The 13,578-nt window shown below is 45.5% G+C and overlaps 1 protein-coding gene across 2 annotated transcripts in view; it reads left to right on the plus strand.

Annotated features, from left to right (window-relative positions):
* The first annotated feature begins 12,027 nt into the window (after nucleotides 1-12,027).
* PUM3 (pumilio RNA binding family member 3) overlaps nucleotides 12,028-13,578 on the plus strand; it is a 34,515-nt gene continuing 32,964 nt past the window's right edge. Inside the window, exons 1-2 of one of the 2 annotated variants that reach the window (XM_058657371.1) lie at nucleotides 12,028-12,173; nucleotides 13,396-13,487. In XM_058657371.1, the coding sequence (XP_058513354.1) occupies nucleotides 13,406-13,487 (82 nt within the window). In that variant the 5' untranslated portion in view covers nucleotides 12,028-12,173; nucleotides 13,396-13,405. The remainder of the gene's footprint in view (nucleotides 12,174-13,395; nucleotides 13,488-13,578) is intronic. The other variant, XM_058657372.1, reaches the window with a different exon arrangement.

Here is a 13,578-nt window from a genome sequence, read left to right on the forward strand (position 1 = left end):
CTGCTCCCAGCCAGCCCCTTCTGATCCCAGGTCCAGCTGCAGACCCATACTCTCAGGCCACTTCGGAAGCCCAGGAGGCTTTGAAGGCAAGTGTGGAAATTTATTCTTAGTAAGTTGACTATGGCTATGGCTAATGGAGTATAGATTTTTAGATAGAGTCTGATCTTGCCAGGACTGTCTAATAAGTGCCTATTAAGGTTGACAGAAGAGACATTGGGCCAAAGGCCCTGGGACAAATTCACCTCTTTCCTGAAAGCCAGACTGAGAAATGTCTCCTGATTTAGAGTTCGCATGACCTGCTGAAGACTTGAGGGAAGAAATAGAGACCTTATGCGGCTACCAGGAATATGTGACATCAGAGCTCAGTAAAGTATGTCTTGAAAGAGACAAAGGTAGTTTCAGGGTGGCGTAAATGTCATGCTGGGATAAATGCATAACAGGTCAATCATCCTTGCTTGCAAGTCTTTGCTTTCAGCTCTTGTAATGATGGCTATGGTTGGGTTCACGAGTGGCCCTCAAATAGATACAGTCTCCCCAAAAAAACAGTTTGTGCAGATGTGATTAAATTAAGGATGCCAAGATGAGATTATCATAGCTTATCTGGATGTGTCATCAACCCAAAAGCAAATGTCCCTCTCTGCCTCCAGAAGAAATCATTTCTCCTTGATTTTGAACTTCTGGTCCCTCAGAAGTTTAAGGGAACATATCTATGATGTGTTCAGCCACATGTGACACAAATCCTGGGAACCCCATATAAAAAGCAAGCACCCCGCCTTCTGCCTTTTTCCTTGGTCATCAGCCCTGGAGCTGCTCTAGACCCAAGAGGAAACACACACTTGGAAATTTGTGATAGAAATACTCCAAGTGCCCAGGCAGGAGAACCATTTGTGTCATCTTCTGTTAGGACAACCAGGTGGCTGCAACTGAGCAAGAAGAGACATTGGAGGAAGGCTTGCCAGGCTCTGCACACACCTCTCTTCGAGGTTACTTGGGGGCAATCACTGTTTGCTGCAGAAGTGCTTGCCGCTGGTTGAGTCCCTCCACAGATGTCTGTCACCAATACTGATGCGACATTCGCTTTTGCAGGGGGAAGGCACCGAATGAGAGGAGTGTTGGGCTGAGCAGTCCCCAGCCCTCTTCTCAACCCCATTGGCCATTGTGACAGGAGACTGGTTTTCCCAAGTTGCTTTCTTCCCAAGTTGCTTTCTTCCCATGTTCTTAAAGTATACAAATCACCTGATAAGATGATAGCAAATGGGAAAAGATCATTCATCGTCCCATGGATACCTGAGATTCATCCCTGTCCTCCTGCAGCTCACTTGAACTCACACAGATGAACTCTTGACATTAAAGCAGGATTCTATGTGATGTAGACAAAAATGCTGAGGATTGGTGGCCACTGGCACCGAAATGAAAGGCCAAGACTGCATTCCAGGTTCTGAGTTTCATCTTGGCTCCAGATCTAGGCCTTATGGCCATTTAGGAAGTGAATCAATAATCTCTCTCTTTTCCCATCTTTCCCTGTCTATATCACTCTGCAACTCTACCTTTCTAATAATCCCTGAGCTAATGGAACTACAGTGTAAGAAATACAAAATTAAGTTAAAAATTTATTGGTACCCACCAAGAAAAAAGTCAAGAAGTCTTTTATTAAACTTGTGATATGAGAAGATGTTTAACATACAAAGCAAAAAGGTGGAATAGAAGGAGGACCGAGTTAAAATGACATTTTAACTAGAGAATACAATATATAGAATATACAATATATAGAATATACAATATATAGAATATACAATATATAGAATATACAATATATAGATTATACAATATATAGAATATACAATATATAGAATAGAATATATAGTAGTATCAATATGTGTCATGTAGACTTTATTTTTTCCTTTTAATCATGCCTGCTTTGTTTTTCCTTGATTTTTTTCAAGTCTTGCCCTTTGTCTCAGAAACTCTTTCCTCTTGTTGGTTTATTCTGTTGTTGAAGCCCTCAGTCATATTTTTCTTCCACTGATCGAAGTTTTCATCCTCAAACTTTGCGGAGTTTTTCCTTTGTAACCATTTATGTCTCCTTGGTGAAATCTTTATCCATGTCACCTTCCAATAGCCTCATTTCTTAAAAATATGGATCTGCGGTCTCTTGCGCCTCCTAGAGTTTCCTTCTCCTCATTACCTTGAATTCTGTTTCTGGAATGTCGCCGGTTTCCTCCGCGTCTGGTTCTACCTGTGGAGAACCGGCAGGTTCCTTTGGAGGGGTCCTGCGATCTTGCTTCTTCCTGCCTCGCTTGTTCCTACATGAACATTTGCGCGTCTGGAGCAATGATCAGTCTTCCTCATGGAGTATGTTTCATTGAAAGAGAGTTTATGCTTTCGTGGGAATTCAGGCTATCGTTTGGCTTATTGCTTTGGCTTGGGTTCTCAGTGAAATTGATAAAATATAGTGAGTTGAGACTGTCTCCCACAGCTTTCCCACTGCTTTCCCAAGCCACAAGCTGGAAGCTGGGTGGGAATCGGGGCTGCCAGAATTAGAACCTGTGCCCATATGGGATCCCGATGCGTGCAAGGCAAGGACTTTAATCACTAGGCTACTGTGCTGGGCCCAAGAGAAATATTTTTTAAATGCTCTGAATTTGCTCAATTTGTGCCTAGTCTGTATCTCTCGACTTGGCAGAAAGTGTTTTATTAGCAAGACCCCTAAATGTCTTTTAGAGAAGTTACCCATGATTTTTTTAAATTACTTGGATGACTGCTCACTGGTGCCACCTGCTGGCACAAGTGCAACTTAACACCTTCTGCAAGCTTGGCAGGTGACAGCGTCCCTCAGTCTGCGGCTTCACAGAATTTCTTCACTGCCCTCAGAAAATTGCAAGGACATAGATTTCTCAGCGTCTTTGGGTGTCCGTAAAATCACAGAAATCCCACCACCATGAGTTCAATGATTTCATTTGTACCGTCTCTGAGTTAGCGCCACCTTGCGGTACAAAGGTAAAATAGTCTAACATACCTCGTGCGTGATGAGCTAGTAGGGAAGTTTATGAAGAAACTAAATAATGAATAACACAGTTGCCAACTTTCATTTTTAAAGATTTATTTGTCTATTTACTTACTTACTTACTTATTGGGAAGCCAGATATACAGAGAGGAGGAGAGCCAGAGAGGAAGATCTTCCATCCAATGATTCACTCCCCAAGCGGCCGAAACAGCTGGAGCTGAGCTGATCCAAAGCCAGGAGCCAGGAGCCTCTTCCGGGTCTCCCACGCGGGTGCAGGGTCCCAATGCATTGGGCCGTCCTTGACTGCTTTCCCAGGCCACAAGCAAGGAGCTAGATGGGAAGTGAAGCTGCCGGGATTAGAACCGGCGCCCATGTGGGATCCCGGTGTGTGCAAGGTGAGGACTTTAGCTGCTAGGCTACCGTGCTGGGCCCTGCAGGCATCTTGAGACGCCAATTTGCCCACTGCCACTTCAGAATTACAACATATGGAAGACATGATAGAGGATTCCATCTTTGCTACATAAATACTTCATAATGTCTTAAATATTTCAATAACCACAGTTAGATACAACTACCCTGCCTGGTAATCCTACAAATGGTATTTTATGCATTTAAGAAGGAGTTTAAGGAATTCAGAACCATGCATCCTTCTCAACTATGTAAACATCGTCAAAATTAAAATTTATTATAAAGAAAGTCTGTTCAGAACTTGGCTGGAAAGAATACGGGATATCCAGCTGTCCTGTGCAAGGGAAATCTTGCACATTCTTGCCTTGCCTCTGGGGCTCACATCACTTAAATAGATGGATTACTAATAATCACTGTTCTCTCTAGCCCGCCCATGTTCTGAGCTTCGGTCTTATGGGCTCCCCGTAGCAACAGGCATTTCGTAGGAAATGGCTCCATCTGGTGGCCAACGATCTCCAAGTTCAGCAGAATCGCGTTTGTCTGCTTTTCAGAAATGCCCAGCAGAGGGCAGAGATGAGCAGCATTGGAACCGGTCTCCTTACAAGGCTTTAATAACAGCACGGTCCCCTTCCCTCCGAAGGGGTTTCCCTCTGTGATGGTACCCAGATGGGGTCAAATCTAAGGTCACTCAAAAGAGAGGAGGTCTGCTTTTGGAAGGAGGGGACTCCCATATTCTCTTATTGCGGTGTAGACAATGAGGGGTCCTGACACGATGACAAGTTTTGTTTCCCGTTGGGCTCAGCTCGGCCTTTGCTTGGCAGTGTGGTCATGGCTTGTCAAGTCCCGGTTCGCTTATCCCAACTTGTAGCGCTGCTGCAGCCAAGCCCCTCTGCTGCGTTCCCAGGGTATAACCACAGAGCTGGATCAGAAGTGGGGTACCTGGGCACAAACCAGCAGCCATGTGGGATGCTGGCACTTACAGATAAAATAGTCCGTTACGCCATCACACTGGGTCCCGTTCGTTCTTTTCATTCTCTGCGCCCAACACATGGGTCCAGTCCTGTGTGATTCTTGGCTCCAGGGGGACTTGGATAACCCAGTTATTAGATGTCGCAGAGCCTGTGGCACATTGCCTATCTCACCATGATAGTTATGGCCAGATGCAGGAAGAAAAATTGAGATTGGAGGTAGTTACCTCATCCACTGTCTCCTATCCTTCAACTCTTCCCTTCCTACTCAGTGGTCCACGTGGGCGTGCATCCTTCTTAACTATGTAAACATCATCCAAAATAGGATGCGTTTATTAATTTTTTTTAAATGAAGGAGATCCGCAGCCCTCCTTTCTAGTTAACCAAGAGGCTGCCATCTCCTGTAGGGAAATAGAACACCCTGAGGAGCGAGTACAAAATTGAAGTCATTCGTCCCCAGCATCTTTTCAATGCTCAGACAATGGTCTGGGGTACGACTAAGGTCGATGCCTTGTTTGGGAAAATTTGAGGCCTTGACAAAAGAAATGAACGGGGGTAGATGACCCGAGAGGCTGCCCTAAACAACAGAGCTCGCCAGGTGGAAAGGAGACTCTGCCTCCAAAGATCCTGTGAAGATTGCCCAACATATGCCATCAAGAGCGGAGAAGGTTGAGAGGGCACTGGGCCAGTTGGCAGCTGTACTGTGCTAGGGACTGTGTGTGTCCCACGCATCACCCAGCCAGTGGCCCATCTCAACACTCCTGATTTAGTGCTAGCTGCCTGGCAATCCTCCCAGGACTGTTGGTGCTCTCCCAAGCTTTGCCAAATAATAATAATATTAATAATAATAATAAAACCCCTGACACAAAGACTGAATGTTGTGTAAGGACCACGCTGTTAAAGGTAGAAACAAGTTAAAAGTAAAAAAGCGGGGCCCGGTGGCGTGACCTGGCGGCTAAAGTCCTCGCCTTGAGAGCCCCGGGTTCCCATATGGGCGCCGTTTCTGGTCCCGGCAGCTCCACTTCCCATCCAGCTCCCTGTTAATGGCCTGGAAAAGCAGCCAAAGATGGTTCAAAGCCTTGGGTCCCTGCACCCACGTGGGAAACTTGGAAGAAGCTCCTATCTCTCAGCTTTAGATCAGCTCAGCTCTGGTCATGGCAGCCATCTGGGGCATGAGCCAGTGGATAGAAGACTTCTCTGTCTTTCCTCTCTCTCTGTAGAATCTGCCTTTCAAAGAAAAATCAATAAATCTTTTTTTTAAATGATCACTAATGAAGAGATATTGAACAACCAAGCAGAATATGTATCTTGGCCAGTTGGCATTAGTCAGTCTTAGGCACTGGGGTAATGAGCGAGTAAACAGGGCTGACCACAATGGACATGGTACATGGACCAGTTAAGATGAGTACACCTGCTGCTCCAGCTAAATTTAGAGTCTCCCAACAAGACAGAGACCAAAACCGAGCCCTTGGTGAGGCATCATTTTCTAGAGTGCCCAAGAGACAGTCTACTCGATGGCAAGTTGGTGGAATAAGTCTTATTTGAAACAGTCAATGTTTTTTCCCTCCTAGGGAGGGAGGCCTATTCCAATTATGGGCTTGGTTTTTGTACCTACAACTGCCTAGCCAGAAGCTTATTCCCAATCCACAGGCATGGAATTCTATCCAGCATAGTTTCCAAATAGGAGGTATGTCTCACCGCGAAGGAACTGTGGTTGTGGGTCCATGGACATGTGATCCACATATCAAATTTCATACTGCATCACCTAGGAGCCGCCAGTCTGATAGAACATTTCCATGGAACCTGGTGCAGTGGTTCAATTAGTTAATCCTCCCCGTCAACTGCCAGTATCCCATATGGGCACTGGTTCATGTCCCAAGTGCTCCACTTTCCATCCAGCTCCCTGCTTATAGAAAAGCAGAGGAGGATGGCTCAAGTGCTTAGGACCTTGCACCCATGTGGGACACCCAGAGGAAGCTCCTAACTCCTGGCTTTGGGTGGGCACAGCTCTGGCCATTACTGCCACTAGAGGAGTGAACCAGCAGGTGGAAGATCTTTTTCTCCCTTTCTCTGTAAATCTGCCTTTCCATTGAACATTTTCATAAAAAAAAGATTTATTCTTTTATTGCAAAGTCAGATAGATAGGAAGAGAGACAGCGAGGAAGATCTTCCATCTGTTGATTCACTCCCCAAGTAGCTGCAACAGTTGGAGCTGCACCAATCCAAAGCCAGGAGCCTGGATCTCTTCTGGGTCTCCCATTCGGGTGCAGAGGCCCGAGTTTTTGGACTGTCCTCGACTGCTTTCCCAGGCCACAAGCATTGAGCAGGATGGGAAGTGGGGCTGCCAGGATTAGAACCAACACCCATATGGGATGCCGGCACGTTCAAAGCAAAGACTTAAGCCACTAGGCCACCGCACCAAGCCCAAATCCTTTTTTAAAAAGAACATTTCAGAGCTGTGTTGCAGGTACTGCTGAAACATCAATTTACAGGTGGATGTGTGAGACTGGGGTACTGTCACGCAGAACGTGGGTTAAGCAAGTCCGAATCAAAGACATCCGTTTGTACCTAAAGAATTCATGTGATCCGTGGAGTCACTTCTCAGTCTCCCCAACTGTAATTGAAAGTGGCCACATGTGACTCTTAGAAGGATGTGGCTGCCAGATCGTTGGAATTCTCACAAGTGATGGATTATCTAAGCATCAGGTCAGCCTTCAAGACCCACCAAGACTACCTAAGGGTGAGTTGCATTTACAAGAGGGAGACCGTAAGAGCTTATTTCTTTTAAAAAAATTATCTTTTCTTAATTCATAAGAAAGATTTTAATGAGAGAAAAGGAGAAACAAAGAAGTCTTCTATGTGCTGGCTAACTTCCCAAGTGGCCACAACAGGCAGAGCTGAGCCAATCTAAAACCAGGAGCCAGGAGCTTCTTCCAGGTCTCCCACACAGGTGCATAACTTGGGCCACGCTCTGCTGCTTTCCTAGGCAATCAGCAGGGAGCTGGATGGTACGTGGAACAACTGGGACATGAAGCAGCTGGCCCATATGTCAGCTCTTTCAGGTGTAGGATTAGCCTGTTGAGCCTCTGCACCAGCCCCCATGAGCACCTGCTGCAGCTCTGATGAGACTGTGGTGTGATCCCTCTCAGTTTTTACATCTTTCCCATCGGGAAAGACAGAGCTGTAGGCACAGTTCGGAGCTGCTCTCCTACCGTGAATGAAGAAGAGTCTGTGCTGTGACAAGGGACTGGCATGAGTGTCAACAGTTCCAATTTCCTGTACCCCCAGAGAGCCTGCTGTGAGAGCTGTAGTCAGTGGGCAGCCTGCAGAGGCTGTCACCCACCCCAGCATCCATCTTGAGGCCACAGTCTCTCTGGGTAGCTCCGAGGCTAGGACTGAACACAGCAGGTGCACAAAGAGTTGGATTCTGGATCCCATTTGGTGTACATTTGTGGAAAATCTTTTCTCTGGAGTTCATGCTTGTCTAGCCAAGACCCCATGAGGGCTTTATTTACAGTCCAAACACTTTTCATCTCCCCTTCTCTCCTTCCTACTTTTGTCACAGGTGTCAAGTCTATACCATTCTTTCAGGCGCTACCCAGTTGCCCCTGGCTATAGTTTAAACAGACTATGGCTCCAGAAATCATACAGGTCCTGAGTATTTCTTTGTAGCAGTGAAACACTGACTAATGAACCCCTATTTCCTATCCTCTCATGCTTTGTAGATTTCTCTTACAGTGAATCTCTTGGCCTCCTGATTCTAACTCAGCATCTGCCTCCCAGAAAATTCAAGCTGACAGAATGAGTTTGAGAGAGAGTAGCTTGTTGTATTTTTTCCCCCTTCCATTTTTTAAAAAGGGTTGGCTGAATAGATGGAAAGGGCTAGGTCATCTGAGGCTCAACATTCTAAGAGCCAACTTCACATTTCTAAGGTTACGGGGGAGGCCCAGTGTTTCGGCATAGAGAGTAAATCTATCACCTGTGATGTTGATACCCCGTAAGGATGCTGGTTCCCATCCCAGCTGTTCCACTTTCAATCCAGCTCCTTGGTAAGGACTCGGGTAAGCAAGACAAGAAGGCCCAGTTGCCTTACTGCCACCATCATGGGAGACTTGGAAGAAGCTCCAGGCACCTGGCTTTGGATCAGCCTAGCTCTGGCCATTGCAGCCACTTAGGAAATGAACCAGCAGATGAAAAATCTTTCTTTTTCTTACCCTGTCTGTCTCTATAGCTCCGTCTTTCGGAGAAGTAAACAAGTCTTCTTTAAACAAACTTTGAAGGTGTTTCTTTTTCTCTCTTTCTTTTTTACTAAATAAGCAGGGAGGAACAATTAGATAATGACTGACTTTTCTTTCTTTGTAATTGATCCATATTCTTAGTGGTACAGCGAACCATATGCTTGGACTCACGTCTATATTACTCATAAATTAGTCACAAGGTTAAACTAATCACTACTTTCCAAAGGAAATATCTTTAATTAAGCCTAAAGACAATGTGTAAAGTAAATACTAAAATACAAACAAATGACTTTTTCTCATTCTAGAAAGTAGTGATAATATGTAGTGCTTAAGATATTTTCTTTTTGGGCTCTGTGCAATGGCTCAATTGGCTAATTTTCCCCTTGCAAAGTGCCAGGATCCCAATGGTCGTTTGTTTATCCAACTCCCTGCTGATTTCCTGGGAAAGCAGCAGAGGACGCCCAAATCCTTGGACCCCTGTACCCACTTGGGGGATCTGGAAGAAGCTCCTGGCTCCTGGATTTAGAAAGACTGAGCTCCAATTGTTGCAGCCACTTAGGGAGTGAACCAGAGGATGAAAGAAATTTGTCTCAATTTCTCTCTGTAAATCTGCCTTTCCAATAAAAACAAGACATTTTTTAAAATGTCGTTATTAAAAAAAAAAAAGACATTTTCCTTTACAAAACCATTTTGTATTGCCTGTGTTCTAGGTATGTGAAGACTCACAGACGTTAAGTGTCACTAATTATTTTCTTATTTTATCATATGGTGTTTGATTCCTCATTAAAGCTGAGACTTGATACTACAAGTAGATAAACTTTCATGCTGCTGATGCAAAATTTGTCTTCAACCCCAAATTGTGTCACGGAAGAAAGCAAACTTGCCAGATAGTAACAAGGATGCTGTAAAAGCTCAATGTGTAAGCTATATGCATGAATTCAGCAAACTTGTGGTGTTAAATAACATAGCACACTCTATTCAGAAGCAGCTCTTTCTCACTAAAGGAAAACATGTTGTCGACTCTTCCGTTTCCATGGATTCGTGATCCTATTAGGTCCTGAAAATAAAATCCAATCTTCGTCCAAATTCCACTTATGCTTTGCATCAATAATATGCCCTTTTATCCCCGCTTATGCACTTGGGAACAGAAAAGCAACCCAAATTAGCAAAAAGAAAAACGCATTCATTAGAACGCTAACAACATGACTCTGTGGAGGGCAGATGTGTGGGAGCTGACATATAGCATACTTCATCTTTACACTGAAGAGAGAGGCTTTTCATCTTAGCTACACGTTAGCATGATGTAGAGAATTTTCCAAATGCTTGACACCCAGGGTCCTGCCCCAGACCAATTAAATCAGAATTACTTTTTTAAAAATTAAATCTGCACAGGTGATTGAAACAAATGCTGCGAAGATTTGAGAGCTATCACCTTGACTACAATAGTTATTTCTGGCTAGATTATATTAAATCTCTACTTCTGGATGGAATCCTAGTTACCAAGTGACCTTTAGTGTTTCCTGGATACTGGAAAGAGAGTGAAACCCAGATGCCTGGTTAACATTAAATCTGGTGATCTTTCAATGTGGGATGTGATTGTGTAAACTAGCTCCAGGCACTCACAGAGAGAGGAGATCCTATAGGGTGGAAAAATTGGATCCCATCCTTGTCCTCATTTTCCTTGTACTCATTGAGGGATGAATGGAAGGATTCTGCTTTATAGCCCCAAAGCAGTGAGGGTGAGAATGAGAAGTAAACATGGGAAGGATGATTGTGGAACAAAGAGAGTGAAGGACTATGGGACTTTGAAGACCCTGTTGAGTCAGCGAATGAAAGCAAGCAGGCAAGCAATTGCTGTCCTAGTTTTTTGGTGCATAAAGAAAATTATTGTTTCAGTCACAAGCAGCTAAACTTTCCATTCCTTGCACCAAAAAGTATGCCTAATGGTGACACCTGCTTTTTCTGCTAAGAGATGAAGCATTCAATGGTTAAGAACTTTACAGAAAATTCCCTTCTATGTCACACAGCGTCTTAGAAGTAAATGTGTCAGGGAGGCTATGGGATGTTGCTGTCTGAGGAGTTGAAAAGCCAAATGTTTCCTTTCCCAGGACTTTGTGTGGCAGAGTTCTGCTGTGTGTGTGTGTGTGTGTGTGTGTGTGTGTGTGTGTGTGTGTCTCACCAGCATTTACTTGTTAGGCAATAGGTTAACAGTCCTGGCACGCAAGTCTTTACGGAACACCTCTGTGTGCTGAGTAATGAGGTTATTCTCTGGGAAGCAAGCATAGTCACATTCTTCACGAGGTATAGGATGGAGTGAACGACCAGTCTTCAGCCTCTGCCCCCTCTCATCCCAGACAGGAGACAGAAGAAGCAGGAGGCTGATAAAATTTGAAATTTGGCGCCCCTGGAATCAAGCCCCGATTCTTCAACTTCTCAGAGGTAGGAGCCTGAACAATTTCCAGTCGATCTGCCCATGCCCTTATTTATTTCTTTTACTATTATTGCTTTCCATGATACAGTTGTGTAGGTGTAGGGATCCCACCCTCCCCATTTTCCATTCCCAGCAGTCTCCCTTCTCCCAACCCCATATTATCACAATCCTATGATCCTTTAATGTCAGTTTCAAGTCAACACTCTGCTATTCGTGTGATCATGACGTTGGGGTATAGGCCAAGGTACAGAATCCAGTATCATACTGCCAAGCAGTCTTTAACTGTCTCACTGGAGTCCTCATTTTATCTGGGAGTGGAGATCCTTGCCCTTATTTCAAAAGAGGGTGTTAGGAGATGTAATCACAGCTCCAGACGAAAGCATTCACAGGGGACCCAAAGCCCAATAGCAAGTGTGTTTCTTAACGACAGGTAAGACACCAGGAAGACCACAGGCAATCAGCCTAGACCTGCAATGGCAAGACGCACTTCAACAGCAAAATGTGAAAGTGTAACTGTTACTAAAAGACTACACTACGGTGAGAATATGGGGGTGGGAGGGAAGGAAAAATATCGTGAGGAAGAGGAAAGGGAGGAGGGAATCCCTATGCCTACAAAACTGAATCATGCGGAAAACAATAATCATAAAAAAAAAAAAAAATCAGAGGCAGAAACAACCTGGGGAAAAGCCAAGAATTCTGCCCAAAAGCCTTTAAAAGTCCCTCAAGTCTGTTGGACACGACCAAGTTTACGGTGTCAGCGTTCGTCGTTTGCAAACAGGACTAGTGTCCGAGCTGTATTTTTCTCCAAGTGGGAAATGGGATCAGTGCACTACACACAAACAGACAACAGACATGAAGCGCGTCTCGGCGGGCTGTTTAAAGCTCCTTCCTGGCGCAGCCAGCTTGGCACGTGACTTCATGACCTGTATTTGATGAGACAATCGAGCAGCGGGGCCCCGGCGTTCATACATCACTTTTAGGAGCCCACGCCGGCGCGCGGCGCAGCCCTGTGGCGTCACAGCAGCGGGCCAATAAGGATCACCGGGAGGCAGGCCTTGTGCGAGGCGGAAGCGGAAGCGGCGGCGCGGTCGGGGCAGGTCCGCGCCTGTCGCCGCACGTGTGAGGTGAGAGCCGCGGACTCTGAGGTGGCGCTTTCGGGGTGGCGGTCCCCTCTCTGTGGGGCGAGGCCGGGAGGGTGCCTCGGAGGGAAGAAGTGTCGCTGAGAGGGCGGCCCGTGGTGACGTCTCGTGTGGAGGAGGCGTGGGGCCCGGACCACCTGCGGGAGATGAGTGTGTAACGAGGAAGGAGTTATGGACATGGGCTCACTCACGGGAGAGTAGGTTGCGGGTAGGACCAAATTGAGAACAGTATTTTGAGTGGACAGGGTAAGGCTAAAGATACGAAATGTGTCCCGTAATTGGTGAGTTTGTTTGTCGTGAATGCGTACCTCAACAATTCTGACACATGTAAGTTTTAGGTTGAACAGATGAGTGGATTACATATACCAGCATGCCTGGTCCTTGGTTAAAGTTACGAAGAGCAAGAATGTTTATATATTGCCCCGAAGCTACAGCATCCAGGTGACGACAAATACGCTTCTCTGAAGCCAAACCAACATTAACCAGTGCTCAGTAAATTGGCACCAGTGTTGCCTGCGCAGGGAGTGCTTGCAGGGTTCGTGCAAGAAAAATGCAGGATGAGCTGGAAGCCAGTCCCAGAGAAAGGGTTGTGAAATAGCCTGGAAAACATGTGGGTAGACCATTTATAACAATACAGAAGTACTGGAAATAATGCAGATACACCTAAATGAAAAGGTGGGAAAAGCTAAAAGATCCCTGCAGGTGTAACCCCGAGGTTGACAAAGGAAAAAAGGAAAGTCCCCATTTCAGATGCTACAGGCCACATCTGCCAGGGGATCTGGGGGTCCGAGGGCAGACGTTTAAGAAGACAGGATATCTGCGCATGGTCTCGGAATGTTGTTCAACAATTTCATTTGTTGCTGTGCCGGTTTAACACAGAAGCCGATCGCCAGAAGTTCTTGAAGGGGCAGGTGTTTGACCTAACACTTAGGATGCCACTTGAGACACCCAGAACCCATGATCTGTTTCCAGCCAGGAGTGAATTGTTTTCTGGACATGTATCCACAGCACTGCCTGGGATGTGTGTATCTTCTTCATTGTTTACATTGTTGGTTTTCGGTTGCAAAGTCTTGGAGGCAGGGATTACATCATTGTGGGACTTCCGGATGGACCCCCATGCTTTCCCGGTGTGATTTGAACTGCACCTGTGACACCGTGGAGCGATGACTGATGATGAGCCATCTGATGGTTGCTTTTGATTTTCCAGGGTTGCTACAATGGAAGTTAAAGGGAAAAAAAAATTCACAAAAAAGAATACAAAGCCGTCTCGTGAAGAAAGCAGATTCCGAAAGAGCAGTGGTAAGACAGCTCTATCCAAATAGGCTTCTTGGGTTGGTTGGTTGTTTTTTCTTCTTGTCATGTGAGGGTGGGGCATTGTAGCAGAGTCCAG

Source organism: Ochotona princeps, chromosome 31 (genome assembly GCF_030435755.1).
Source record: "Ochotona princeps isolate mOchPri1 chromosome 31, mOchPri1.hap1, whole genome shotgun sequence".
Taxonomy (NCBI): Eukaryota; Metazoa; Chordata; class Mammalia; order Lagomorpha; family Ochotonidae; genus Ochotona; species Ochotona princeps.